The following is a 12,737-nucleotide window of genomic DNA, read 5'->3' as shown; positions in this document are numbered from 1 at the left end:
TTCGAAGGGATCGCTCATGTTTTTTTTTTGGACTCGTATCTCAAATTTCGTAATTTCAAGTGAAATTTTGATTTATTTTTGAGGTTTTACTAAAGTTTTATAATCCTATGGCATAAACTTGTTGACTAAAGGTGCAATAGATTTGCTAATGAGCATTAAGTGAACCTATCTAGTGCTGTGAGTGGACAGCTAATGGCTGTTAAGACTTTGAAAATAAATTTTCGAAAGTTTTTTAAAATTAGTAAATCATAAACTTATTTTTGTGAACTGTAATCTCCTCTCAGTAAAAACAGGATTGAACTCCTTCATACCACTGCAACATAAGTTAATTGCATTGGTGGCTTTATCAAATAACTATTGGCTATACGTCTTCAATGCCACAAGATTTCAAATTTTTTAAAAATTTTTTGGACATTTCGTTTTATTGGTTCATTTTGAAATCTTATCACGTCATCCTAATATTGATGGCTACATCTTCATTTAGTGAAGACGTCCAAAGGATCATAGATAAAACTTTCTGAGAAAAAAGTATGGTTTAAATGGCTTCAACACTTTCTTCTCCCATTTTTCTAAAGAAATTTTGGTTTTTGCCTGTATTTGTTGTTTTTTTTTCATAGTCATAAGACATATTGTGATGTCTTATTGATTATCTAGGCGTCATAAACATCCTTGTATTCCCATCGTGGCATAGCTGAGCGTATTCATTGAGTTCCTATGAAAGCTTTTGAGTTTAATGGCTGTTAAGACTTTAAAAATTTTTTTTTATTTTTTTTGAACATAAATCAATCTTAAGCTTATTTTCGTGGATTGTAAGTCAGTCTCGGTAATGACAGAACCGCTTTTTTTCTACATCAGCAACCATTTATCTAGTTAGCGGTTTTGTCTTCTAACTATTGGTTTTTTTGACTTCGGTGCACGAGTTTTCATAATTTTTATAATTTTTGTATTTTTTTAAGTAATTTTGGTTCCTTTTGAAATCTATTACATTATCCTCATATTGATAGCTCCCATTGGCTTAGTGAAGACGTTCAATGGATCGTTGAAAAAGTTTTCAGAGAAAAAAGCTTATGGTTTAAATAGCTTCGACACTTTCTTCTCTCAATTTTCTTCCGAACTTTTGGATTTTGCCTGTTTTTGTTGTTTTCATAGTCAATGACTTGTTGTAATGTCTTAACGATAAATTTTGAATGACAAACATCTTAGTCGTCACATCATCTAGGCATATTTTAGCGTATTAAATGCCTTACGTTGAAAGCTGAAGAATTTTTTGACTTTGATACTATGGGTTTTCTCAAAAATTTCGTGGTTTTGATGTATTTTTCTTTGCCACACGACTTATTGTGATGAGTTATTGATGTCACATGAATGAAACCTATGATTGCTATTTCATCGAGGCAGAATTTAGTGTGTTTAATTAACTTAAAAGTAGCATTTTTTAAATTCAAACATCTATTTTTGTTATCTCTTCATTTGGTTGACAATTAAGTCAAAAATGTAGATGAGCTCGGGTCGGAACATCATGTGCGAACGCACATTAACGAGCCGCCTTGTTTGATCAGCGTGTGTAATCCAAATTGGTTATCAACCGTTTGATAGATAGTATTGTGAGATTATACAGCTGTGAATTTATAGGATATGTTTTTGCTTACAACTGCCAGCTATGGTCGATATTCTACAAAAGGGAGGCGGTAAAAGCGAAAATTTGTTGCTATATTTATTGATAAACTGTTGGCTGTTAGAACCCACTTTTTTCTAGGGTTGGTTTTGTTTAGGAGAATAACTTCGAGCAGTTTATAATTAATTACTGCAATGAGAAGCTGCAACAGCTGTTTGTCCAACTGACGTTGAAGGAAGAGCAGGCCGAGTACCTTGCTGAGGGTATCAAATGGAAGCAGATTGAGTACTCAGACAACACGCCTGTTTGTTGTCTCATTGAGGGACCGGTGAGTATACCATACTTGGCTTATTCCATAAGCATGAAATTCAGTAAATTATTTTGCTTAATTATAGCATTTGGCTCAAATATAACAACCTTCAGGTGTTAACGCAGGAGCGCCGTATTAGTATCTGAAATGCACGAAGCATCGAAACTGCTACAAGGCGTAAATTGATAACATAGTTTCGAGTTCAGAGACTATATTTAATATTTAATATAAATGTTAGATCAATTTGAAGCTTAGAATTGCAACTTGACATCCGCTGTCTACCTAAGATTTGGCTTCCGGGCGATGATTCAGCTGAAATTTTTTTAGTCGCTGGTTAATGGCTCTCAAACAAAGTTTGTAGCAATTATCGGTCCTGTTGGTCTTATGGGATTTTTCGCTTGACCGATTTTTCGTCTGACCCATTTGACTTTTCATCCTCAAAAACGGGATAAACAGGTAGCGTCCAGCGGGCATTAGTTGTATGCGAGTCACAGAAACTGTTTTGGACACTTATACTTGTGTGAAGGGCGGTTCATAGAAATTGACTCCACACCCCCTTGACACTAGTTTTATTCTTTACAACTTTCAGTTTAGAAGCTGAATTAAGTATAGTTTTAAAATCTAACTGAAACTGTACGCCAAATTGAATCACTTTTAACACTGACTAAAAAACGAAAAAAATCTTTTTCTTTTTTTAATTGCTCTCAAACGAAATTTGTAGCAATTATATTAGTCCAGTCGGTCTTTTTTATGCGATTTTTCGCTTGACCGATTTTTCGTCTGACGCTTTTGACTTTTCGTCCTCAAAAACGGGATAAACATGTAGTGCCCAGCGGGCATTAAGTGCTCTTAGAGCCTTTCAGCTCTGTTTCAGCTCAAACTGCTTTAGAGACCTATACTTATGGTGTGAAGGGCGGTTTTTAGAGGTTGGGACAACCCCCCCCCCCCCCCCCCCCACTATTGCCTCCACCCCCCACCGCGCTGTTGCCCCCCCCCCCCAATGCAGTGTTGCCCCCATCAGCCCCCGGTGCACCCCCCCCCCCCCACCGTGGCTAGCTACTGACGAAGCCAACCGCTCGCCGGTCATTTGAGAGCAATTCGCCCGACGTTAGTCGGCTGTGTTTCCTTTTCTGTTTCAATCCTGATGTGCATCAGGCACGTCAAAGGCTGCTGTTTTGTGGCAATTTGCGATCTGTGTTTGTTGTTCAGATGAGACAACAAGCGCAACGGAAAAACATTGGGCATTGATCGTTTTTGCATCGGAATTTGATATCAGATGTTGAAGTGCTAGAACATTCCTCTGGCCACTACTCAGTGCTTCTAAGATGGATTAGAAATGATTACTTTGTGCATGTAAATTGTTGGATTTCAGCAGCGGTTCAACATCTTGACCCTGCTCGAGGAGCAATGTCGTTTTGGAGGTGGGAACGACTCCCTCTTTCTCCAGTCTATGAATGAAGCATTTCGCCTGAACAACAAAATTTCGCCAGGGGAAGCAATGAGTGTGTACTACGACAGCCGAGACAAACGAGGAGTGTCTGTGAAAGAGTTCCCCGACAATGCATTCTCAATTAGCCACTACGCTGGCAAGGTACGATTTTTTTTTTGTAATTTCAGTCCAATTTAGCTCAAATTCGTTGAAATATTTTATCGGCTTAAAAGTGCCATTTTTTACTAGCTTCGACTGAAATTTAATGTGAATAAAATTTATTGTTTTAATTAACCGTAATGAAAGGTTTTAAGTAACTAATTTTTTCATTTCTGTTTTGTCATATACATTTAAAGTTGTCCCTAAACCTAAATTTGCATATTATTTTTTTTTTTACTTTTTCAATTGTTTAATTATGGTAACCTTGCTTGTCTAATACTCACAAGTGTGCGGAGCGATTCTGCGATTAAATTCTTTGAGACAACGTTTAATTGCTCTCAAACGAAGTTTGTAGCAATTATATTAGTCTTGTTGTCTTTTTTATGCGATTTTTCGCTTGACCGATTTGTCGTCTGACCCATTTGACTTTTCGTCCTCAAAAACGGGATAAAAAACAGGTAGCGCTTGGAGGGCATTAAGTGGACGATTAGCTCTCTTAAGCCTTACGTCTTACTAGTCTAAGTGTGCGATTCACCAAAACTGTTTTGAGGAGACACCCCCCCCCCCTCCGCCGGCACCCCTCCACCCTCTTCCAACCGGGCGATTTGGACTCCCTCTCGTCCAGCTCTTCCGCAAACCTGACCCCAATGCTTAACCCCCCCCCCCCCCCCAATGCTAGCATCCTTAAGTCCCAGCTGGCTACCACCGAAGCCAACCGATCGTTTCAGAGCAATTCGCCCGACGGTTATGTTTGTTAATTTGATGAAAGGGGTTGAATTCATTAGTACACATTTCAGGTGACGTATCAAGTGCATGGCTTTGTCGAGAAGAACAAAGACACTCTATATATGGACTTGGAAGATGCGATTGCCAGTGCAAGGCACTTCATTGTGAAAGAGTGTGTGGCGTTCAAGCTAAAAGCTGAGGGACAGGAGTCGAGACCTGCTCAAGGATACCGACACCATTCAAGCAAGCTCGTGTCCTGCTCCGGAACCAAATTCAAGGTTTCGTATAGTTCAGTTTTTTTTCGAATGGACAGATTTCGATTCCTTGTTCTGAACACTGAAGACCCAGATTTTCCCCATTTACTGAAATTTTTGTCTGTAATGTTGCCTGAGTATTAACTTGGGGTGTCAAAGCAGACAGAGAACGATAGTGGCTTGTTTTGCAGATAACATATCCATGTGTCAACTGCTGAGCAAAGGTCTAACATTACATGTTAATCAAAAGATGTTTGGACGGCCCACTCAATACTGTTCTAAGTTGAATTGTCGAGTGATTTTCCAATTGCAATTGTTACTGACGAGCGAAAAGTGTAGAACTCGATAGGCACAACCGTTATATTTGTCTAATTTTCATTTTTAGATAAAATTTCAATGAAGGAACAATGAAACTCATTTTACGCTTAAAAATTCCACATTTTGGAGTGCTGTTCTGTTCTTTCTGTTACTTCATGAAATACAAACAATTCAATTTAATAATGCCTTCCTACAAGTACCGGTTGAAAAATTTGACCTTTCGAGGATAATGACCAATGATTTTTTCGGGTATTTAAAGCTCAGTAATTTTTCCTGTTCACGACAATCGGTCTAAATTCAGATGCAGTTTTGTGAAACTTTAATATTCCCTGAAGAGTATGGGCGTTGTCTTGTGTTCTCCCAGTATTAGAATTTAACAGCAGCTTAGTTTGTAATGTATAGTAATTAGGAACAACTGGAGAATATTGAAGGTGAATCATTATCATTTAAAATTTTGACAATTTAATAGTACCCTGGAGCTCACATCCCTCTGCCTGTATCCCACCTGACCGTACCGTACCACCGTACACGTACTGCCCTCAACCCCCCCCCCCCTTTTACCCCCTCTCACCTGCCCTAATTTATATCCTACGGTACCCTCATTTTTAAAAACCTTCAGTATTGTTATTAGGCGGCCAACTTTTTTTGTTATTTTTTTGCTCGATATTTTTGATATAGCTAAGGTTTGTTTTGAGTATATAATGCACGACTCTTCGAGTTGTTTTGGTTATTCTACTGGCCATGTTTTAATTCCTCGTTCATTTTCTTCGTTGCGATCATTTGATCAAGCTCCTAAAAGTCCAACAGCGACTTTCTACAGTGACTTCTGACACGGTGCAGCTGCGTTTGTGTGCGTGACGTCATTTGTTACTCTATGGTCTGAGTTTTGGAGTCTTATGCGGGATAAATTTTTGATCATAGATGACTTACCTCACTCAAAAAATGACTTTTGCACTCACTTACTAAATCTACACTAAGAATGTGTAAATCCTGTTGAAAATAAATAGAGGTCACTCTAACTATTTATTATAAAGCTCTATTACTTGAAAGATATGGTGTTTGACGTTTGAGTTAAGAGTGAGCAAAGATTTGAAATTCAGTTTTTTTAGTAGCGTCTTTTTTAATAGCCGCACAGCGATAGCTGGGGCGATTATTGGCCTTCTCTTGGTTTTTACAATTCAAAGAATATGAATTGTATTGGGGCGCTGTCTTTTTTATTTTTTTTAAGATTGTTCACACATTTTAATGACCTTTGAAGTCAAATTGGAGTAGTGATTTTGGTCACGCCGAAACAGGAAATGGAACGAAAAAGCTAGTGTTTTTGCGGCTTTTATTTCCTTTTTGTTCATTCGTTCATGCAATTTCAACTGAATTGCATGTGTGACGTCATTTTTTGCTCTTGGTGGAGCGAGAGTTTTTTTGTTCATGCGCGTGATTAAATTTTTGGTCACATTTGACTTATGTCACTCTCAAAAATGACTTCCTCACTTTGAAATTGACTTTTATTTACTTTAATTAAAAGAGATAAGGTCAAATGGGTGTGTGTCACTCTAAATGAAGGTTATTTGAGAGCAGCTTATAGATGCAGCAAAACCTTATACAGATTTTTAATCAAAATATAACAGATCAGCCTTCAATGAAAAGACGAATTTTTTTGTCTGTCTTTTTTACTGTTTTTTGAGGCTGCAGATCTACGAAGCTATTGCGGCTATTTTCTAGCAGTCTGTCAGCTATGTTTGTCTTTGGTCCCAGTAGTCTTTTTAAGCAGTGGGCACAACTGTCTATTCGCGGTTATTGCCTGGCAGTCTACCGGCTATGTTTGTCATCTGATGGTATTTTCTGGTGCTTTGTCATGTTTGTTGCTTAAAGGTAATCAAAATCTCTGCAATATCTTTGAGTATAATTTTGAAGTAATTGTTCAATGGCGCCTACGTCTGAAGCTTGAAAGTATATAGAAAAGCCTAAAACTATATTTGGCATTACAGAGAACAAAGACCATTGCCTACATGTGCTAGTTCGTGTCTGTCATGTTGCTCGAGTTTTAACTTGGGGTGTCAATACAGACATAAAACAAACGCCATTAACTTTTTAGCCGAATATTTGTTATTCGCTGCGCTGTTGGTTGACACTGGCTTTCCTTGCCGGTACTAAAATTAGCTATATTTTAATCTGACAAACGCTACCAGAACTAAAAATCTAAAACCCGTACCTATATAAATTTTAAGGACCCCTTCCATTTACAACACTACTTAAAACACTTCAAGAAACACTGTTTAATTTTTGCATGAACGAATTGGAGATAGCAGATCCGAAATAAATTTCTTCGAGGAGCTAGAACTGTTATCTATGATGGCTCTTTCGCGTTCGATCACATGTAATGTTCTACTTATGTTGCAGTCCTCAATGCATGAGTTGATTACGAGCCTGAAAGAGAAGAACCCGCACTACGTTAGATGCATTAACCCCAATTCCACCAAATCTGCGCGCAACTTTGTTGATGATCTGGTCACAGCACAAGTGCGCTACCTGGGGTAAGCATAAATCAAGTTTGAAAGATTTTTGGCATAATTTTTGTCGAACGCAAGGTAAGCCGAAGTAAAAGTGAGCCGAATTTTATGTAATTTTCCCGAAATAATACATCCGAAATAATAAGTTAACCGCTACAATCAAGACCGCAGAGTACTCGCAATATAATGTCTTCCAGTGCATCAGAGAAACAAAAATAAGGTCATTTTCAAGAGATCTAGTATTTTGGAGCCCCATCGGGACGCTGTCCATGGCCCTGCCTCTCTTCCGCTGTGGGATGTAATCCGGAAACCGCGGGCCGGTTATCGCGACGAAGCGCACCAACCGGCCTGTCAGGGACAAATTATAATACGGCTATCTCGAAAGTTTTCGGCTCACCTGACTTCTTTTTCAAAATTTGGCTTCCTTGCCTACAAAAGGATAAATCTGGCGCAAAATTAGGCTTGCTTGACCGCCACCCTAATTTTTACAGTTTTCTCGTTTGGTGACAAAAATAATTTGATTTGTTTCGTTCTATTGGGGCGACTGATTTGAATGACTGAATTTCGCATTGGGCGGCTCACTGATTGAAGTTGAAAATTCTTTTTTAGGTTAGTGGAGAATGTACAAGTGCGACGTGCTGGGTTCTCGTTTGGTGACAAAAATAATTTGATTTGTTTCGTTCGATTGGGGCGACTGATTTGAATGACTGAATTTCGCATTGGGCGGCTCACTGATTGAAATTGAAAATTCTTTTTTAGGTTAGTGGAGAATGTACAAGTGCGACGTGCTGGGTTTGCGTACAGGCAGAAGTATGAGGCGTTTGTACAAAGGTACGTCTGGGAGGAAGATCTGAAAATTTGTCTCGAAATTTTTTACTAGTAACGTATAAAATAAATTCTGGCGCAATTTTACAAATCTGGCGCAACAGAAGGACATATCCCTTGATGTTGAATCGAATAATCAATTAAAGTAACTAATATCAAAACATTGTTTAATGTTGCGCGTGTGGATATTACAAGACTGTTTGTTTTGTGAAGATAGTGTAAGGTTTGCAGTAAAACTCTGCTGTCGTATTTTTAGGTATCGTATGCTGTCGGCCGAAACTTGGCCACGATGGACAGGTGATCCGCGAGAAGGCGCAGTGTGCATCTTGCGTTCAATTTACCACCTGCAGCAACTGACAGACGATAAAGAGATTGCACTGGGCACTACGAAAATTTTCCTAAATGATCCTAAAACTGTTAGTTTTCGTGCTACAAGACCGCTCTGAAACCTGGAATGCAATAACTAATCGATACCACTTATAGCTGTGAAGCTGTTAGCTGAACGTAGCTATATTGCCGTTTTTTACGACTCGAAAATGAGTTTTTGCCTAAACGCGAAAGAGTAAAACTGCCGTGTGAACTAATTGTTGATGAGCGAGAGAAGCTATTTGTCCATGCGCTGCATTGAAAAGTATTTAATTGCTCCCAAACGAAGTTTATTAATAGCCGCCCTCATCTTCTCAGCCGGCTATTATTGCGGTCGTATTTTTTTTACAATTCAAAGAATTTGAATTGTATTGGGGCGCTGTCTTTTTTTTTTAAGATCTGTTCACACATTTTCATGATTTTTGAAGTCAAATTGGAGTAGTGATTTTGGTCACGCCGAAACAGGAAGTGGAGCGAAAAAGCGAGTGGTTTTGCGGCGTGAAATTTTTTCGCTCTAAATTTAAAGTAGAGTGAGAAAACGGCGTTTGAACAAAAATTCGCTTTCTCGCTAGTGGTTTTTTGTTCACATGCGGCAATTTCGCTTTGATTTTTTCTGTTTTTTCGATTTTTTGGATCGCATTTTTTTTCTAAATGGTTTTCCTAATCCACTCATAGTCCTTTCTAGGTCTAGTTTTCTGTTTAGTCAATAAAAATTCTTTGAATTGTACGTCAGGACTTGTCCTGCTATGTTTTTTACTTCGTCGAATAAAAAAATGTTCGCTTTACCTCATTTTGCCGCTTTTTCAACATTTTGCGTGATATCTTTTTGAGTTCTCTAGGCTAGTTTCTCTCTTCTCTCATTCTCCTAAAAGTGATTTTGAACATCAGTTGCTCAGCAAAGCAATTCAAAATGAACAGAGTCAGTATAAAAAATTGAAGTCAGAAGTAAAAACGGGATAAATCCATAAAGCCCAATTTTAGATGCCCGCTATTCGAACGTCGTTCCTATAAGTCTTAGTTACCATCTCTAATGCTTATTAATGCTTATTGGTATTGATAGTAGCCCCTGTAGCCTCTCTCTAAGAAACAGAAGTACGTTATGTTCAACTACGAAATGCCATCAAAATGAATCGGACTTAAAAAATGTTTTTGTACAAAAATCTTTTTTTTTCAGTATCTTCTATTCTTTCAATCCCAATCATGCTTATTGGAATCAACGGCAGCTATTTTCAGGCAATCTGCCGGTTATATTATAAAATGTAGCAGTCCTGTGGTCTTTTTATGCGTTTTTTTTGTCGCATGACCGATTTTCCGTCTGACCCTGTTGACCTTCTGTCCTTAAAAACGGGATAAACAGGCAGCGTCTATTTGACTTCGAATTTTAGTTCTCGTTGAGACTTTCGCCATAATAGACTCCTAGTAATCGATTCCCCAATGGTTTTGGAGACATAACTTAACGGGGTGAAAAGTGGTTCTTCAAGTCTACCCCCCACCCACCCCACTTCACTCCCTCCCCCTCTTAAACCGCCAATCCCCAACCCATGTATTTTCCACCCGGAACAGCGCTACTGACCCCCCCCCCCAGCCATCATGTGCCCCCATCCCCTCGTTCACCCCACACACTTTCAATTAAGCTGAAGCTAGCCTCACTAAAGCGTAAGTAGCTACTGTCGAAGCCAACCGCTCGCCAGCAATTTGAGAGCCATTTGCCCGACGTTAATCCGTTGTTTTTCCTTTATTCCTGGATCTTTGAACGGAATTTTTGTAAATCACTGTACTGTTCAACAACCCCTCGATGCTCATTTCGTTGAATACGTCTGTTTTTGTTCTAAGTTGTTTTTCTTTTTTAATTGCTCTCAAACGAATTTTGTAGCAATTACATTAGTCCTGTTGTCTTTTTATGCGATTTTTCGCTCGACCGACTTGTCGTCTTACCCATTTGACTTTTCTTCCTCAAAAACGGGACAAAAAACAGGTAGCGCTTGCATTAAGTGGACGATTAGCTCTCTCAAGCCTTACGTCTTACTAGTCTCTAAGTATGCGATTCCCAAAAACTTTTGAGGAGACACCCCCACCCCCCCCCCCCCTCCCGGCACCCCTCCACCCTCTTCCTGTTGACCCTTCCCCCCCCCCCCCCGCTACTGCCCCACCCCGCCCCGCCATCGCGCTGTTGACCCCCACCCCAATGTTGAACACCACCGTCTTCCCCATCAACCTCCGGTGCACCCCCCACGTGGACACTGACGAACAAATGATCGCTAAAAACATGCGCTTTCATTCTAATTTTCACAATTTTTTTCAACCTCTTTGAAAATTTTTGTCATTTTGAGTTCTTTCAGCCCTAGGTAACAAGAAAACTCCTCTACGGTTTTATAATAGGTTACTGCATAGTTTCTGGTGGTAGTGGAATGGTTCAGCATTTTCTATCACGAATTTTAGTATTTTTTCGTAACGTGCAAATTTCAACTTTTTCATTTACTGTTCATTATTCACGTCTTTCCAGACGCAGGAGCCAGAAAACGTCCTTAGGGGTGCGATAAGTTACCGAAAAAATTTTATTTCAAAATTTTTTTGAAATTTTTTGTCAATTTTTGTTTCTCCAGCCTCAAGAGTCAGATAACCTCCTCTGATTTTTGATTATAGGTTAATGCATAGCTTCTAGATGTAATGGATTTTTTTCAAGATTTTAATATGAGCAATTTTTAAAAATATTTGCAATATTTCAAGTTTTTAATCTGTTCGAATTCTTTATCACTTTTTCCGGCACCAGGTTCCTCCAAGGTTTGATGATAAGCTGTTGCATAGTTTCTAGAGTTAATGGAATGGTTATCAATGTTTTAATGAATCCAGCTTGAGCAATTTTTTGATAAAATTTAAATTTTTGTCATTCGGAAATTTATTATGTTCCAAGTTTATGGATCTTTATGAGCCAGTGAAGCTATTTTAAGCTTGAAATAGGGATACTGGATAGTCTCTAGAGAAAATGAAATGGTTTTGAAGAGTTTAATATCTTGAATTTTAGCAAGATTTTGTTAAAATTTGCTATTGTTTTCAGTTTTATAAAATTTTTGTCCTTTTCTGCGTCTAACGATCATTACTGACCAACGAAGCTTTTCAAGTATTGCAGATGGATCACCTGACATAACTCCAGAAACAAAGAATAAATTTGAACGTTTTCACTGCAAAATCTGGAAGCTTTTCTATTAAATTTTGCAATTTTTGCATATTTTTAAAACGTTTTTTTAATTTATTTACTAACAAGGCGAGAAAACTAAAAGTTGCAGAGTCGAATCAAGCTAAAGCTAGCCTCACTAAACTGTAGCTAGCTACTGACAAAGCCAACTGCTCGACGGTCATTTGAGAGCAATTCTCCCGACGTTAGTCGGTTATGTTTAAAAGTTGTGCACATACTACTCCAATTTTGGCTGTTTTGTCCGATTTTTTTTTGATTTTTTTTTGTTTTTTAGTTTGATGTACTACACTAGAGTTGGGCTTTGTGGTCACAGTCAATATCGTATCATTGATTATTCAATTAATTATCTGCTTTGACGTTTTGTTTCGCTACGAAAATTGTCTTTATTATGGCGATTTTCAATTTTTTTGACATTTTGGTTTTCGGTAAATTCTGTTTCAACTGTTTTGTTTTGACAGGAGGATCCTATTCACCCCTATTGAGGCATATAATGCTAATTGAATTATTTTTCCTAATAAATTTGGTTATCTTTTTCAAGTTTTTGAAGATTCTTTTTGTCATCGTTTTCTTTTTACAATTTTTCGAATGTCAAAATGAACAGAGTCAGTTTCAAAAACGAAATCAGAAATAGAGACGGGATAAACCCATAAAGCCCAATTTTAGATGTCCGTTACTCGAACTCTGTTCTTAGTTACCGTCTCTAATGCTTTTTGGTTTTAATACTAGTCCATGGCGTTAGGTGCGAAGAGCGGCTCTTAGAGGTTGAAGACCCCTCCCACCGTTGCCCACCACACTGTTGCTCCACCCTCCCCCGCACGGTTCGCTCACCTAACGCCCCTTCAACTGAACCACAGCTAGCCTCACTAAACTGCATTCCGATATCTCAAGAAAATAAATTTTTCAAATTTTTTGAGATCCCCGAAACCAAACTCAGTTTTTTTTTTCAAACACGAATTTCCGTTTTTAATTGCTCATTTCTCTCAAACTAAGTTTGTGGCAATTATATTAGTCCTGTTGGTTTTTTTAATGCGATTT

The 12,737-nt window shown here is 38.3% G+C and overlaps 2 protein-coding genes across 6 annotated transcripts in view; one reads left to right on the top strand and one right to left on the bottom strand.

Moving 5' to 3' along the window:
* The window catches only part of LOC142337648 (uncharacterized), a 422,288-nt gene that overhangs the window by 180,635 nt on the left and 228,916 nt on the right, over positions 1-12,737 (bottom strand). The gene's annotated exons all lie outside the window — the stretch shown is intronic.
* Positions 1-12,737, top strand: part of LOC142337631 (unconventional myosin-Ia-like) — an 85,552-nt gene that overhangs the window by 25,439 nt on the left and 47,376 nt on the right. For all 3 annotated transcript variants that reach the window (XM_075387019.1, XM_075387010.1, XM_075387027.1), the window contains 6 exons: positions 1,773-1,943; positions 3,298-3,516; positions 4,311-4,517; positions 7,209-7,342; positions 8,078-8,149; positions 8,400-8,559. In XM_075387019.1, the coding sequence (XP_075243134.1) occupies positions 1,773-1,943; positions 3,298-3,516; positions 4,311-4,517; positions 7,209-7,342; positions 8,078-8,149; positions 8,400-8,559 (963 nt within the window). The remainder of the gene's footprint in view (positions 1-1,772; positions 1,944-3,297; positions 3,517-4,310; positions 4,518-7,208; positions 7,343-8,077; positions 8,150-8,399; positions 8,560-12,737) is intronic.

Source organism: Convolutriloba macropyga, chromosome 1 (assembly GCF_964194025.1).
Source record: "Convolutriloba macropyga chromosome 1, txConMacr16.3, whole genome shotgun sequence".
NCBI classification, from domain to species: Eukaryota; Metazoa; Xenacoelomorpha; order Acoela; family Convolutidae; genus Convolutriloba; species Convolutriloba macropyga.
This window is presented reverse-complemented; position numbering and strand designations above follow the sequence as displayed.